The sequence below is a fragment of the Monodon monoceros genome, unplaced genomic scaffold (genome assembly GCF_005190385.1).
Source record: "Monodon monoceros isolate NGI ecotype Baffin Bay Population unplaced genomic scaffold, NGI_Narwhal_1 Super_Scaffold_21, whole genome shotgun sequence".
NCBI classification, from domain to species: Eukaryota; Metazoa; Chordata; class Mammalia; order Artiodactyla; family Monodontidae; genus Monodon; species Monodon monoceros.
Genome location: NW_021703778.1, coordinates 23542446 through 23556614, shown reverse-complemented (window position 1 = coordinate 23556614; position 14169 = coordinate 23542446). Strand labels below are relative to the sequence as shown.

The 14169-nt window shown below is 41.8% G+C and overlaps 1 protein-coding gene across 2 annotated transcripts in view; it reads left to right on the top strand.

Moving 5' to 3' along the window:
* Nucleotides 1-7280, top strand: part of TAF3 (TATA-box binding protein associated factor 3) — a 151335-nt gene extending 144055 nt beyond the window's left edge. For both annotated transcript variants that reach the window (XM_029237818.1, XM_029237819.1), the window contains 3 exons: nt 2398-2653; nt 5616-5722; nt 6536-7280. In XM_029237818.1, the coding sequence (XP_029093651.1) occupies nt 2398-2653; nt 5616-5722; nt 6536-6650 (478 nt within the window). In that variant the 3' untranslated portion in view covers nt 6651-7280. The remainder of the gene's footprint in view (nt 1-2397; nt 2654-5615; nt 5723-6535) is intronic.
* The last annotated feature ends 6889 nt before the right edge of the window (nt 7281-14169 follow it).

The window sequence follows — 14169 nt, the reverse complement described above, 5'->3', positions numbered from 1 at the left end:
GTGTCAGGCTAACACATTGTGCAAACTTACACAATGTTGATTATATCTCAGTTACAAAAAAAAACTAGGTGAGGAAAGCTAGTTGCAAACGATAAATATAGTGTGAATTGTTTATATACTTGAAACACGTAAAACAGTGGTATGATATGCATTGTTTAAGGGTATCTGCAAAGGCAGAAAAAGTTCAAAGAACAAAAATTTAGAAACACAGCTCCCGGCTGGAGGACAGTGGTTCCTTCTGGAGGAGGGAGGGAGGGAGACCAGAAGCAAATATGTTTTCTCTAAACTTGAGGTGATATCCTTTTTTCCCCTCAAATAAAGGCACTTTGTAAAAAGAAGAGTTTTAGGATGAAATAGACCTCGGTTCTAAGCCTGCCACCCATTTACCCAAATTCCTTTCTCTCTCTAATCCTGTTTCCTCATCTGTAAAACGGGGTCACTGTAACTTCTTTGAAGTTGTGAGGACTAGATGAGGTGATGTATGGAAAGCACCTAGTGTAACTTCAGCTGCTTAGAGGCGCACAGTAACTAGTACTTTTATTTTTTTATTTTTTTTAACAGCTTTATTGGAGTATAATTGCTTTACAATGGTATGTTAGTTTCTGCTTTATAACAAAGTGAATCAGCTATACATATACATATGTTCCCATATCTCTTCCCTCTTGCATCTCCCTGCCTCCCACCCTCTCTATCCCACCCCTCCAGGTGGTCACAAAGCACCGAGCTGATCTCCCTGTGCTATGTGGCTGCTTCCCACTAGCTATCTGTTTTACATTTGGTAGTGTATATATGTCCATGCCACTCTCTCACTTTGTCACAGTTCACCCTTCCCCCTCCCCGTATCCTCAAGTCCGTCCTCTAGTAGGTCTGTGTCTTTATTCCTATCTTGCCCCTAGTTTCTTCATGACCTTTTTTTTTTTTTTTAGATTCCATATATATGTGTCAGCATACGGTATTTGTTTTTCTCTTTCTGACTCTGTATGACAGACTCTAGGTCCATCCACCTCACTACAAATAACTCAATTTCGTTTCTTTTTATGGCTGAGTAATATTCCGTTGTATATATGTGCCACATCTTCTTTATCCATTCATCTGTCAATGGGCACTTAGGTTGCTTCCATGTCCTGGCTATTGTAAATAGAGCTGCAGTGAACATTGTGGTACATGACTCTTTTTGAATTATGGTTTTCTCAGGGTATATGCCCAGTAGTGGGATTGTTGGGTCGTATGGTAGTTCTATTTTTAGTTTTTTAAGGAACCTCCATACTGTTCTCCATAGTGACTGTATCAATTTACATTCCCACCAACAGTGCAAGAGGGTTCCCTTTTCTCCACACCCTCTCCAGCATTTATTGTTTCTAGATTATTTGATGATGGCTATTCTGACTGGTGTGAGGTGATCCCTCATTGTAGTTTTGATTTGCATTTCTCTAATGATTAGCGATGTTGAGCATTCTTTCATGTGTTTGTTGGCAATCTGTATATCTTCTTTGGAGAAATGTCTATTTAGGTCTTCTGCCCATTTTTGGATTGGGTTCTTTGTTTTTTTGATATTGAGCTGCATGAGCTGCTTGTAAATTTTGGAGATTAATCCTTTGTCAGTTGCTTCATTTGCAAATATTTTCTCCCATTCTGAGGGTTGTCTTTTCGTCTTCTTTATGGGTTCCTTTGCTGTGCAAAAGCTTTTAAGTTTCATTAGGTCCCATTTGTTTATTTTTGTTTTTATTTCCATTTCTCTAGGAAGTGGGTCAAAAAGGATCTTGCTGTGATTTATGTCATAGAGTGTTCTGCCTATGTTTTCCTCTAAGTTTGATAGTGTCTGGCCTTACATTTAGGTCTTTAATCCATTTTGAGTTTATTTTTGTGTGAGGTATTAGGGAGTGTTCTAATTTCATTCTTTTACATGTAGCTGTCCAGTTTTCCCAGCACCACTTATTGAAGAGGCTGTCTTTTCTCCATTGTATATTCTTGCCTCCTTTAACTTTTACTTTTAAACGACTTACCCCAGGTCACATGCCGGCCTGTGGAAGATGTAGGGTTTGAACTCAGATATCCTGGCTCTGAGCCTAGTTCTTCTTCCCCGGCATGGGTTCTGTGGGTAAGACAGTATTAATGAAGAGACAGAGCAGCACGCAGCTCTAATCACGACTTGGCGACCTCACCAGGGAAGGAGCTGGAGCCTCACCCCCCGCTGCCTGACATCTCGGCCAGCCGTGACCAAGCAAGTGGAGAAGCAGGTTGCGGAAGGGCCTTAACCCTGAGCTCCATCGCTCTCTGGACTCTCCAAAAAGTCTTTTGCTGCTAGAAGAACCAAGTGATTGTGCGATCATGTTTTTAGCTACCTGGCTTGACTCAACTATGTGTTTTGACTTTTCCTTTTCTCTCTTTTGTTGACAGTGTCATCAGCAAAGTGGTCCCAGCCCCCGAGGCTAAGCCGGCACCTTCTCTGAACAGACCCAAGACGCCGCCGCCCATGCCGGCCCCCGCCCCTGTCCCCGTGCACGTCACCCCCGCCCCCGTGCCTTTGCCCCTTCTGGCCCCGGCCAGCACGCCCCTCACCGGGATGCCCGCTCCGGCCCCCGCAGCCTCGGGATCTGCCAGTTCCAAAGCCCCCGTCCGGAGTGTGGTCACGGAGACGGTCAGCACTTACGTGGTGCGCTACTTTCTATTTTTTGGAGTATTTAAGAAACAGCCACTTAAGAGCTCACTCTTTCCTCATGAAAATGTTTTCAATTAAAAATGCAGTGTCAGATGAATCATTATTGAACTTCAGAGGCAATTCTTTATGACTGGAAAGGCATTTTCATTGCACTTTCAAGCTTTCAGCTGAAAAGTATTGTTAGGATGTTTGCATACTTAGTCTCCATAAATAATGTCAGAGCATTGTTCTTCTTTATTCGGCATTGTTTTGGAAGATGACTATATACTTATACACAGCACAATCTGTATAAATATAGAGGTGAATAGTGATAGTTAAACCCCTCATTGACTTTCTTGATCAAGCAGTGATTCACTTAAGAGTATAATTTGTGTGATATACACACATCTGATGGGCCAGCTGCTCTTTCTGGGCAGCAGCACTAATTATAGTAACTCATTGGCTAAGGTCCAGAACATACCAGGGCCTGCAGAGTGAATGGAAATGAACTTTTAGACACAGAGCTTCCTGAGTCCAAGCCTGTCTTCAGGTGGAAAAACTCACCTTGATGAATGAGTTTGCACGGTTCCCATTTTTTACGTGTTCTCCCCATACTTACTAGTATCAGATCTTACTCAAGCCCTGAATTCAATCAAGTAATAAAGCGCTTACATAAATATGTTCTTTGAGCTCTGTAGAGTGACACATAAACAGGCGACAAAAAGATATCAGGCACATAGAGGTCCTAGCTGAGCTGACACAGCCGAGATCACCAAGTATGTGGACTGAGACCTGTCAGCCTAGTGGCGGTTCGGGTCCTTCTGAATAGATGGGACTGGAGGGTGGCGGGGTCAGACTCCTGCTGCTGTTGTTGTAAATCGTGCAAGTATTACATCTCTAAAGGCATTTGGGAAGGAAATTTCAATGAATCATTAAGTATTTGAGGCACTATAATGATACGAAGGATAAGAAGAAAATCTCAGAAATCTTCAGAGAGGATATAAAGACATGAAATGTTAACAGGAAGAAAAATATTGGCCATTCAAGACAAAAATAGAAGACATGACACAAAAATCTGTGATCGTCAAATCAGTCCATTCAAGGACCAGTTGCTACAGGTGTTTAATTGAGGCCGCATCACCCCAAGATGGGTTAATCAGGGAGGATTTTACACTTAATCTCCTCGGCCTCCATTTCTTCAGGTGTAATTAGGGGGTTGATAGACTAGGTGGTCACTGATTTCTGATTCTCCAGTGGATTTTTGAGTTAACTCCCTGGTGATGGATCAGATTTGCATAGACAACATGGATGAAAAGCCTTCTGTCTCCTCAGAGACACTTTGTAGACAGAAGACAAAATGTGTGAATTGAAGGAAAGACACAGGCTATACAGCAAAAGGGCTGATTCTGTCACTGCCCAATCTGTGACATTGGAACTGTCACTGACATTCCCTTAGCTCCAGTCTCCCCATTTCTAACCTAGCCAAGCGTTGTTTTAGGATGATGAAACCAAGTAAGACATTTGAAAGAACTTAGTAAACCGTGAAGGGCTGGGCGTTAGTTATTATGGGTGCTGTGGCAGATTTCTCATGTCACAGGGTCACGGCCTCCTAATTTCAAGAAAGGTCAGCCAGCAGCAGGACTGGCCATGCATGTCAGCTTCAGGGCCCAGGGCGCTGGGCCAGCCTTCGCCCCAGACAGCTGGCACGTGCTAACTGGTGGTCTCTCCCCTTGAAACTAGAGAGGGCCGAGTCAGGGCTGTAGCTGCCCACAGATTTGTTTAGGAAGCCTTCACATCACCATCCTCTGCCTCTGTAGAGACTGTTTTGAGAATGGTCCGCCCTAAAATAGCGCATCAGTGGGATGAAATACCTCTGCCCCCCGTACACCCATCACACACACAGAAAGCCATCTCTCCTGCACATCTAGTCAGTGTTGTATTTTAAAGTACCAGAAGAGACTATAGCTTGCAAAATAAACTGAATGAAATTATATGCTGTGTGATTGGAAAAACTTTAGAAAATTATCATTCCTGGTTTTGAATGCCCGTCATAGAATTGTTTCTTCCAAATCGGTCTTGTTCATGTGGAACTTGAGGAAGTTGTTCAGTTAGGGATGCTTCTTATTTGGAACTGCTAAGTTAAGTAAAGCAAAGTTCAGAGCACAGCATTATTTGTTGCAAAATAACATGAAAATGTGTGGCTCTTTGGCCTCCCGCGCGTCCCTTATTTCATTTGCCCTTTAGTTGATTGTACTTTACTGAAAATGTCATAAAGGGAATGGAAAGTTACTTAGTAACAACCCTTTTATATCCTTGATCTTATCAGCTAGTTCAGGAGAAGGGTTTGGCTAATAAGTAATAAGGCGATACATGCACATTGGCCGTATTTATTAATTCCAGGCCTGTGAATGCGATGGAGGAAACAACATTGAGTTGAGCTCAATAGCTTTCAAAAATATTCGTCATTACTTCCATGAAAACCCTAGTCATTCAGGATGTGTGTGTTTACAGTATTTCTTTAGATAAAAGTGGCTGTAGGTCATATTGCTTACAGAAATGATTATAAAATGCTTTGTTTTTGTGACTTACAAAAGAGAGTTTAAAATATTCATTAGAAATGTCTTGGGAGTTCCCTGGTGGCCTAGTGGTTAGGATTCTGGGCCTTCACTGCCGGGCCCTGGGTTCAATCCCTGGTCGGGAACTGGGGTCCTGCAAGCCGAGGGCCAAAAAAACGAAAAAGCAATGTCTTATCATTGAACACTTAGTAGCCATTTGCTTTTTCAGGTGATCCCAGGATAGTGATGACCATGATCACAGCTTTACTAAATTGTTAACTACTGGGTTTTTTGTTTTTGTTTTTAGTTTAATCTGTCCGTGTATTAGCTTCACAGTGTGAAGTAATGATCCTTATTGTGCCCTTTTTTGGATACTTCCTCCTCAAAGCATCTCTGTTTTGCTCCCTCCCCTGCAACCCCAGATCCGAGACGAATGGGGGAACCAGATCTGGATCTGTCCCGGCTGCAACAAGCCCGATGACGGGAGCCCCATGATTGGCTGTGATGATTGTGACGACTGGTACCACTGGTGAGTCCCCATCGTGGCCCTGGGGGGAGGGGCTCTGCACACGGGGTGTGGGGGTACCTCTGGCCCGTCCTGGCTTTTCTTCCAGGGCAGTTCCTCTCCGGAGAGCAGTGTACGGAGCAGAATCACTGCCAAGAGAAAGGCGTTCATGTGAATTGCAAAAATCACGAGTCTTTGGACTATCATTATTCAGCCTAAATTCCAAATGTGTTGCTTAGCTTATGTATCCTCCTGCTTTAACAAAGGAAAAGGAGCTAGAGGGGGTTCCCTTTCCTTTCTTGCCAGTCGTTTTCTGTAGCAGCTGCAGTGCTTGATGGCAACGCTAAGGGAACCCCCGTAAACGTGTCACACAGTGCAGAAGTGAGGGGACAGCTTGTGTGGTTTCTGCGCCTCTTCAGCGCCCCCCTAAAACCGAAGAAACACCATCGAAATGCATGCAAACAGCCTTCCCATTTTATCTTGAAAATATCAGATATAAAAAGATAGGAGTCCACTTAGTCACGTGCTATATGATATCTCTGAGATAAAAACAAAGCCGTGGCTCAGAAGCATTAGACTATTTCTGGCTGAAAGGATGAATGAGCTAATTAATTTCTCCAGCGGGGCCTGGAGAGGGGCTTTGTGTAAGGTGATCACCCACACGCCCAGCAGTAGCGCAGCATCCGTCAGAGCTATGTGACTTGGATTTCTGGTAAATACGCCACAGACTTAGGACATTATTTAATGACTTGAAATTCTTTAAAAACACAGGAAAAGAATGTGTGGATAAATAAAGCTTGTTTGTCTGAAGCCTTTTCTTCCTTGGTAACCATGCAGGCCCTGCGTCGGAATAATGGCCGCGCCCCCAGAAGAGATGCAGTGGTTCTGTCCCAAGTGTGCCAACAAAAAGAAGGATAAAAAGCACAAAAAGAGGAAGCACCGGGCGCACTGACACCCCGGGGGCCCCTGTCCTGACGCCTCGGGGGAGGTGCTGTGACCCCGCCTCCGTGTCACCTCCCACCATGTACCTGCAGGTTATGAACCTCGCAAGCCTGAGGACAGAAACACACCACCCACAGGGATTTTCCTTCTGGAACACCCCGGCCCGGGGCCACATGGTCGTGACCGAAGGAAAGCTCACGTGGAGGCGGGCACCGGGGCCACCTTGCCTCCGTTTTCTATTACCAGTGACAAGTATTACTAATAAAAAGACCATAATCTTCCCTTTCGATTTTCTTGATTCTCTCCAGGGCCTTTTCCTTAAGGTGTTAGATGAGAAGTGGCTTGTGGCCTGCCTTGACCGTGACCGAGGGTGACGTTGGTAGTCTGTCTGCGCCTCCAGCCTCCTTCCCTCTCTAGTGAGATAATCATAGTCACATAAAAGAACACTCCAGGTGGAGTGTCGGTAAATATTTTTGTGATGAAAAATATATGAAGCTTCCCCTCCCTCCCTGTTTTTAGTACTAACATGTAAAATGTTCAGGCTTTTTGTGAAATACCTTATATTTTTTAAGAAAAAGGTTTCTATCATGTCCTGTTGGCTTTTGTGCAGATTATTTTTGTTGACTCTCACCTATTTTCTTTCTCTGTTGCCTCCCGACTCTGCCCATTTCTCTAAACTGCTGGTGTTCTTCTCACAGCTTATCCATTTCATCAACTTGTATAAAAACTCTTTGGACCAGGAGATCTCCCCTAATGTAAATAATAAATATTTATGAAGTAGTTATTTTTTAAAAATTTTTATCGTGTTTAATTCTGGCTTTCTCTGAAATCTGCTGTGATTTCAGCCATGTCTGTAATTACTGCTGTACATAAGCAAAGAAGGCTAGAAAAAAAGAGCCATGCGTAGTTCAAAGTTACCTACCTTGAGCTGAACCCATGCAGTACCCAAAACACTGGGGGAAAGGACCCGAGCAGTTGGAAGGAAAACAAGGCAATTTAAATCTGTGGTTTATGATTTGAAATTGTTTTGTTATCTCTTGTTTCTGTAAATGTCTTTGACTTCCTTTTGTTTCAAAGGACATGTAGATTCCCTGAAAGTTAAAAAAAAAAGAAATATATATATATATATATATATATATATATATATATACTGTAGCATTTTGTGTTTATATTGTTTTATTTCTGCAAATCTGTTCATTGATATTGTGGTTTAAGGCTGAAATGAAGTATATTATGAAATTTTTTTTAAAGAAAACTCATCAAATTTCAGGGTATCACAAAACTTTATTATATTACTATACTGCCCACTATTTATTATATGTTATAGATGTCTGAGAGATAAACCAAATATTTTATTTTTAATGTAAAACATCAAATTTAATTTTATTAGCATATTTTAGCAACTTTGGAATAAGTATGGACTTTTACTTGATTTTGAAGTAATCCCAACTTGGGCCAGTGTAATGGATATCTTGAATACTAGAATATGGGCTTTGAACCTAATACAAATATATTAATAGAAATTGTGATTTTTTTTAATGCCAAGTAAATTGATATTAGTGTATGAATCATATTTTAAAACATATTATGTGGTTAGAGAAATGAGGCTTTCTGCCATGAATGTTAAATTGCAAATCAGTGGAAATGGAGTCACCCTTTCAAGACTGCAGTATTTCATTGCCCTCCTTGTTCTAGAAGTCAAAGTTTTTCTATCCCTACAAAGAAACAAAGCATCTATGTTGAGACACGTGTTTTTTGTTCTATTAATTTGAGATCATCCTAAATACTTTATACAATATTTTCACATGCACAAATCTACCCATTAGTGCTTTTTGGAGAGGGATGGGGGTGGGGAAGTGCAAAATAAAGATTATTGGCTATTTCATAGTTTGCTTTTCCATTTTCTTTATTTAGGATTTAGTTCCTCGAGGCATGGTCAGTGTATCTGACGTTGCCATGTCTAAGTGACCTGGTCATGCCACTGAAATAAGAATGGAGGTGCCGATATATAACCTTCCCCCAATCCTACTGTCTGAGAGACTTCAGCCCAAATGACACTGAAGGAATTTCAATCAGTTTGTTGTCCCTTGCTATTTCATGGTTGCTTTCCTAAATCCAGTTCATGATTTTATAAATGGCCTTTGCAATAATAAAACCAAAGAATCATTTTCAGGGGGCTGGAGAGCTCAAGGGATTAGTAATGGAATACAGAGCCTTTCACCTCTAGGTCAGTGAGTTGAATCCAGTTCAGGTCACCAGAGACCCAAAGTTGTTGCCGCCTTCTGACTGTTCAGTGGCCTGTATGAAATGGGCTGGTGGTCTTAGTCTCTACTGGATGCCTGTCCGTACACCAACCAAAGGGAGTCTGAGAAACCACAAAAGGAAATGTGGATTAGAAAATGAAACCCTGGTGTTCCAAAGCAAAGTTAGAAAGTTGGGCAAAATCATCCTCCATAAAGTCACACTGAAGAAAAAGAGAGTAATCGCAAATGCCACAGACATCACAAAGAGACTGGAGATTAATTCACTTGGCCTAATGAAGTTGAACTAAACAGGGAAAGGAAAAACCTGTATTGGACCAGAGGGGAGAGGGTTACATTGGGAAAGATGACAGTTTAATTGGGAGAAAACCTTGAGGGGACCCACGCAAGAAGAAGAAAGTGCGTTTTGACTTTTGAGGGAGAAGGAAATCATAGAGCAGCAGACATTTGAGGAACTACCGGAACTGAGAAAATTCGATGCAGAGGCACCAGGAGAGTATTTCCCTAGGGAGCATGAGAGGTCTCCCAGGGGTCGGGAAGCTGGTGGACCATTGTCACTTATGGCAGCACTACCATCTGACCTCAGCACTGATGATGCTTCGTGAAGAGAAGTAGTCTGGAAAAAAATTGGCCGGGCTAGTGATTTAATTGGAGGGGTTGGTATTTAAGAGGGAGAGAGAGCCCTCCCTCCCGGGAACCCCATTCCTCGGGTGAGCTGATCTGCCCGCGGAGCCCTGAGGACCTGGCCAAGCGCGATTTCTGTGACTGGTGCACTGTTTGTCTTCTAAAGGTGTCTGCACTGAAGCACAGTGAGGGGCTCTATCCTCCAGCTGATTTGTGGCTCCAAATGTCCTGCAGAAAATCAGAGGGCATCAGAGCATTCTGGCTCTGTCGGGCTTTTTGGAAAGATAAAATATAGTGCCTTACCCTACTGTATCACCTAAACCTCCTTTGTTCTCCTTTGAATAGGACGATTCAACAAAGACCTGGTAACCAAACTAAAGTATAAAATGAACACAGATATGGAAACCTGGCCAGTGAGAATGCTAATGAATTAAGTTCACTAAAGGCACACGGGCTAAGTTTTCAATACAAATAGTTTTATGGCCAATCTCTTCAGATCATAGCAGTTTTCTTTAGAAGTTCAAGTCTAGAAGTAGATAGTCGCCCCCCAACTGAAGAATGAAACAGATAATGTTCTGAATAACGTTCTCTCCACAATAGTATCAGTCATTCTCTTAGGAAACTGTTTCTTTGAGAATCTTGCATTCGTTGTGGCCTCAGAAGTCTAAAGTAACTATTAATCCCCGCGTGCCGGCCAGTGGTGACACTGGAAATGAGATATTTAGGTGGACAGCTGAACGTTTTCTTCTTCCTATCAGGGAAACATAACATTTAGTTTATGTGCGAAGTATTAAAACAACTGCTGGTTACCTTTTTCATCCTGGACAACTCAGCTTTTAGTTTAGTTTATAGAAGGACAGTTTTAAACACTTTGATTCGTTCATTCAACGTTGGCTGGACACACTTCATGAAAATGTCAAGAGTGCATTAGCTCCAAGTTGAGTTTTCCTGCAGTCTGGCCTCCACCGTTTTGTACTTACTTGTTCCCACCATATTCTGGTATTAATGTGCATTTCATCAAATCCTAAGCCCCTTCCTTACTAGGTTTTTCTCCATTTTTCTCCACATCATCTTTCTATCCACCTTAGACTGCAGTGGTTTTAAATGTGGATATAGCTTTATATAGCTGAAGGGTTTATATTTACAACAAAATATTGAAAAGCTTAGCGAACGGTTACCTTAACTATCCTGGGAAGTAGCAGAGTTGACAGTATATGAAAAAGTGCATTTATACGTAAACAGATGGATGCCACAAGATGTAAGTGTGCTGGACTCCGTGCTTCCACTGCAGGGGCCACAGGTTCGATCTCTGGTCAGGGAGCTAAGATCCCACATCCTGCATGCCACGCGGCATGGCCCCCCCAAAAACTAAAAAAGAACAGAAGCATATTTTAGGCACTCTGCCCTAAGCGATCATCTCCTACTGTATCCTTGGAACTGCGTCAGGATTTTGTTAACCTTCTGAAGTTTTGTGGGAGTTTCTTTCTTTGTGGTTTTCTTGGCTTGGTCTTGTATTTGATGAGCGAAACGCTTAGGATGGGATCATCTTAAGCAAAACAACACAAACCTGAAGATTGTCATCGTTACTGTTCTTCATGAGTTAACTATCGCCCAGTTCAGTGGTTTGAAGCAAATGTCTGTGCTGCTTCTAGGACCTCATTTAAACCTCTAGTAAAAGTAGTCATCAGAGGGAGTTCAAATCATCCAAAAGTATCATCAGGTTATATTCTGATTATTTCTCTTCTTCTACCGTTTGGAATGTTGACTAAGCTTTTTTGGCTAGCTTTTAGAAATTGAATTCTCTAGAAGAAGGTTTCTAAATGACCAATTCCTCTTCCCTCCTTCATTCTATTACTTTTTAACGTGGCTAATTTACAACATTCACAGAAACAAAGAAGAGGCCCAGAATGTTCTGCACTTAACCACATCCACACGCTTCCCAAAAAACCATTAGGTGTCTTCCCAGGCTACGGGGATGCAAAGGTGACCTGAGACACGTCCCCAGTGTCACAGAGAGATGACAGAGAATGACATGAGAGACGTGGTCCACATCTCAAAATGGATCCAAGCCAGAGTGCATGGAAAGATGATCAGTTCTGACTCCTGTCTGACCAGTTTTCAATTTTAGGTCCATGAGACCAAGGGACAGCTTACCACAAGACGCTGTAAACCAATACAGACATCAGGATATATGTAGTTTGAGTCCTTGTATATAAAGTCCCAAAAGGGCAAAACTACACCACGTGTTTCAGGATGCACGCAAAGGTGGGAAAGCAAGGAGGGACCCTCATAAAAGTAAGGATGGCGGCTTCCTCTGTGGGGAGAGAGGGGAGCGTGGATGTGGAAGACACAGCATAAGCAAAGCTCGGGCTGCTTCCAGGTACAGGTAGAGTCTGATTTCCTGACCTGGGAGGTGGTTATACAGACACCACTTTATAGCCATTTGTTTAAACTGTATATATAAGTTTTAGCTATTTTTGTGCGTGTTCTTTTCTACAATTAAAAAAAATCTTAATTGAAAAAAAAAAAAGCAATAAGTTGACAAAATTATAACATTCCCAGGAAGGAAGATTGGATCTGAAACTCCAATCTACTGAAATAAATGTATTCCTGATGCAACGTGTATGTCAAATTTTTGTTAATCCTGTCACATTAAATGCCAGAGGAGAGTTTTGCTTAAAGGAAAAATATGGTGAATTCTCACTAAGGAAGTAAGGTAAGAGGGGAAAAAGCATTTATAAACACCGGTACGTTTAAAAAAAAAAGTATGAGGAAAAACCTTTCACTCCGAAGGCTCAGTGCGGCCATCAGAGCTTCCCAGGAAGGCTGCTGCGGAATGCAAACCTTCTAGAAGCTCAGCTGACACCCTCTCAAGTGTCATTTTCCACAAAGATCCCACATGGAAATGGGCCTGTGGGTGAGGTTGCTTTGTTGTTTGGTTTCATTTTGGGGAGAGCGTAGCACAGGGCTGCAAAAATTCTGAATCTGAAAACCTTTAGGCAGACCACACAGTGGCCTTCCTTGTGACACGGGTGGGTTACCTGCCTGACTCCTAGGGTTGCTGTGCCCAGGAATCACGCCCACTTCCAGTAAGTGCGCGTCAAGCCAAATATTGTTTGAAGTGTGATAAAAATATTTTTGGCTTACCATATTTTCACCAATTTAAAAAAAAATTGAATTGGCCAGACCTAGGCCCCCATTAAAGTGCATACAGGGTGTTTGATGAGCTTCATGCATTAAATTGATATTTTCTGTTTATAGGTCTTCTTTTCACATTGCATTTAGATCTTTAAATTTTAAGGAGTCTAGACAGCAAGATAGTAGCCAAGAGCACTTTTTTTTTAGTCAGAACTTGGATCTGAATCCTGACTGTGTTGCTGAACTGCTGAATGAACTTCAATAAAGAATTTAATTTCTCTAAATCTCAGCTTCCTTCTCTGTAAAAGGAGAATAGGACTGTCTTCTTTGGGTAATTGTAAAAATTGAATAAGATCATATGTAAAGCATTTAACACATGGTAGGAGCTCAACAAATGGGAGCTATAGTATCTATTGTGGGTTTTTTTTTTTTTTAGTTTAATTTGTTAATAGTTACTATCTTGCTCTTCCAATAATTTTTCAGTGCTCTATAAATTCTGAATTTTCCATGAGACTCAGATTCTGGATTTTGACACCCCATCAAAACAGCGATCTTGGCCAGCAACCCCACTCCTGGGTATATATCCTAAAAAGTTAAAGGCTCTTAATTCAAAAAGATACATACACCCCAGTGTTCATAGCAGCACTATTTACAACAGCCAAGACATGGAAGCAAACTAAATGTGCACTGACAGACGAATAGATGAAGAAGATGTATATATACAATGGAATACTACTCAGCCGTAAAAAAGGAATAAAATAATGCCATTTGCAGCAACATAGATGGACCTAGAGATTATCATACTATATGAAGTAAGTCAGAGAAAGATAAATATATGATATCACTTATATGTGGAATCTAAAAAATAGTACAAATGAACTTGTTTACAAAACAGAAACAGACAAACATAGAAAACAAATTTATGGTTACCAAAGGAGAGGGGAGGAGAGGACTAAAATAGAAATTTGGGAGTAACATATACACACTACTATATATAAAATAAACAACAAGGACCTACTATATAGTACAGGGAACTCAATATCTTGTAATAAACTACAATGGAAAGAATTGAAAAAAATCTAGATAAATACATGTATATGTATAACTGAATCACTTTGCTGTACACCTGAAACTAACACGATATTGTAAATCAAATATACTTCAATTAAAAAAAATTTTTTGAGAGTCCACCTGCCGATGCAGGGGACACGGGTTCGTGCCCCGGTCCGGGAAGATCCCACATGCCGCGGAGCGGCTGGGCCCGTGAGCCATGGCCGCTGAGCCTGCGTGGCCGGAGCCTGTGCTCCGCAACGGGAGAGGCCACAACAGTGAGAGGCCCGCATACCACAAAAAAAAAAGAGCAATGCTTTTTTGATGCTACAGTCGAGGCTGGAAAGGCTGACAAGACATTAGCCAGGCGTTTATTATCAAGCTATTTGATTACTGGACACAGAAGGTCACCAGGAGAAAGACTTCTTCCCAGTGCCCATTTTCTTCAGCCCAATT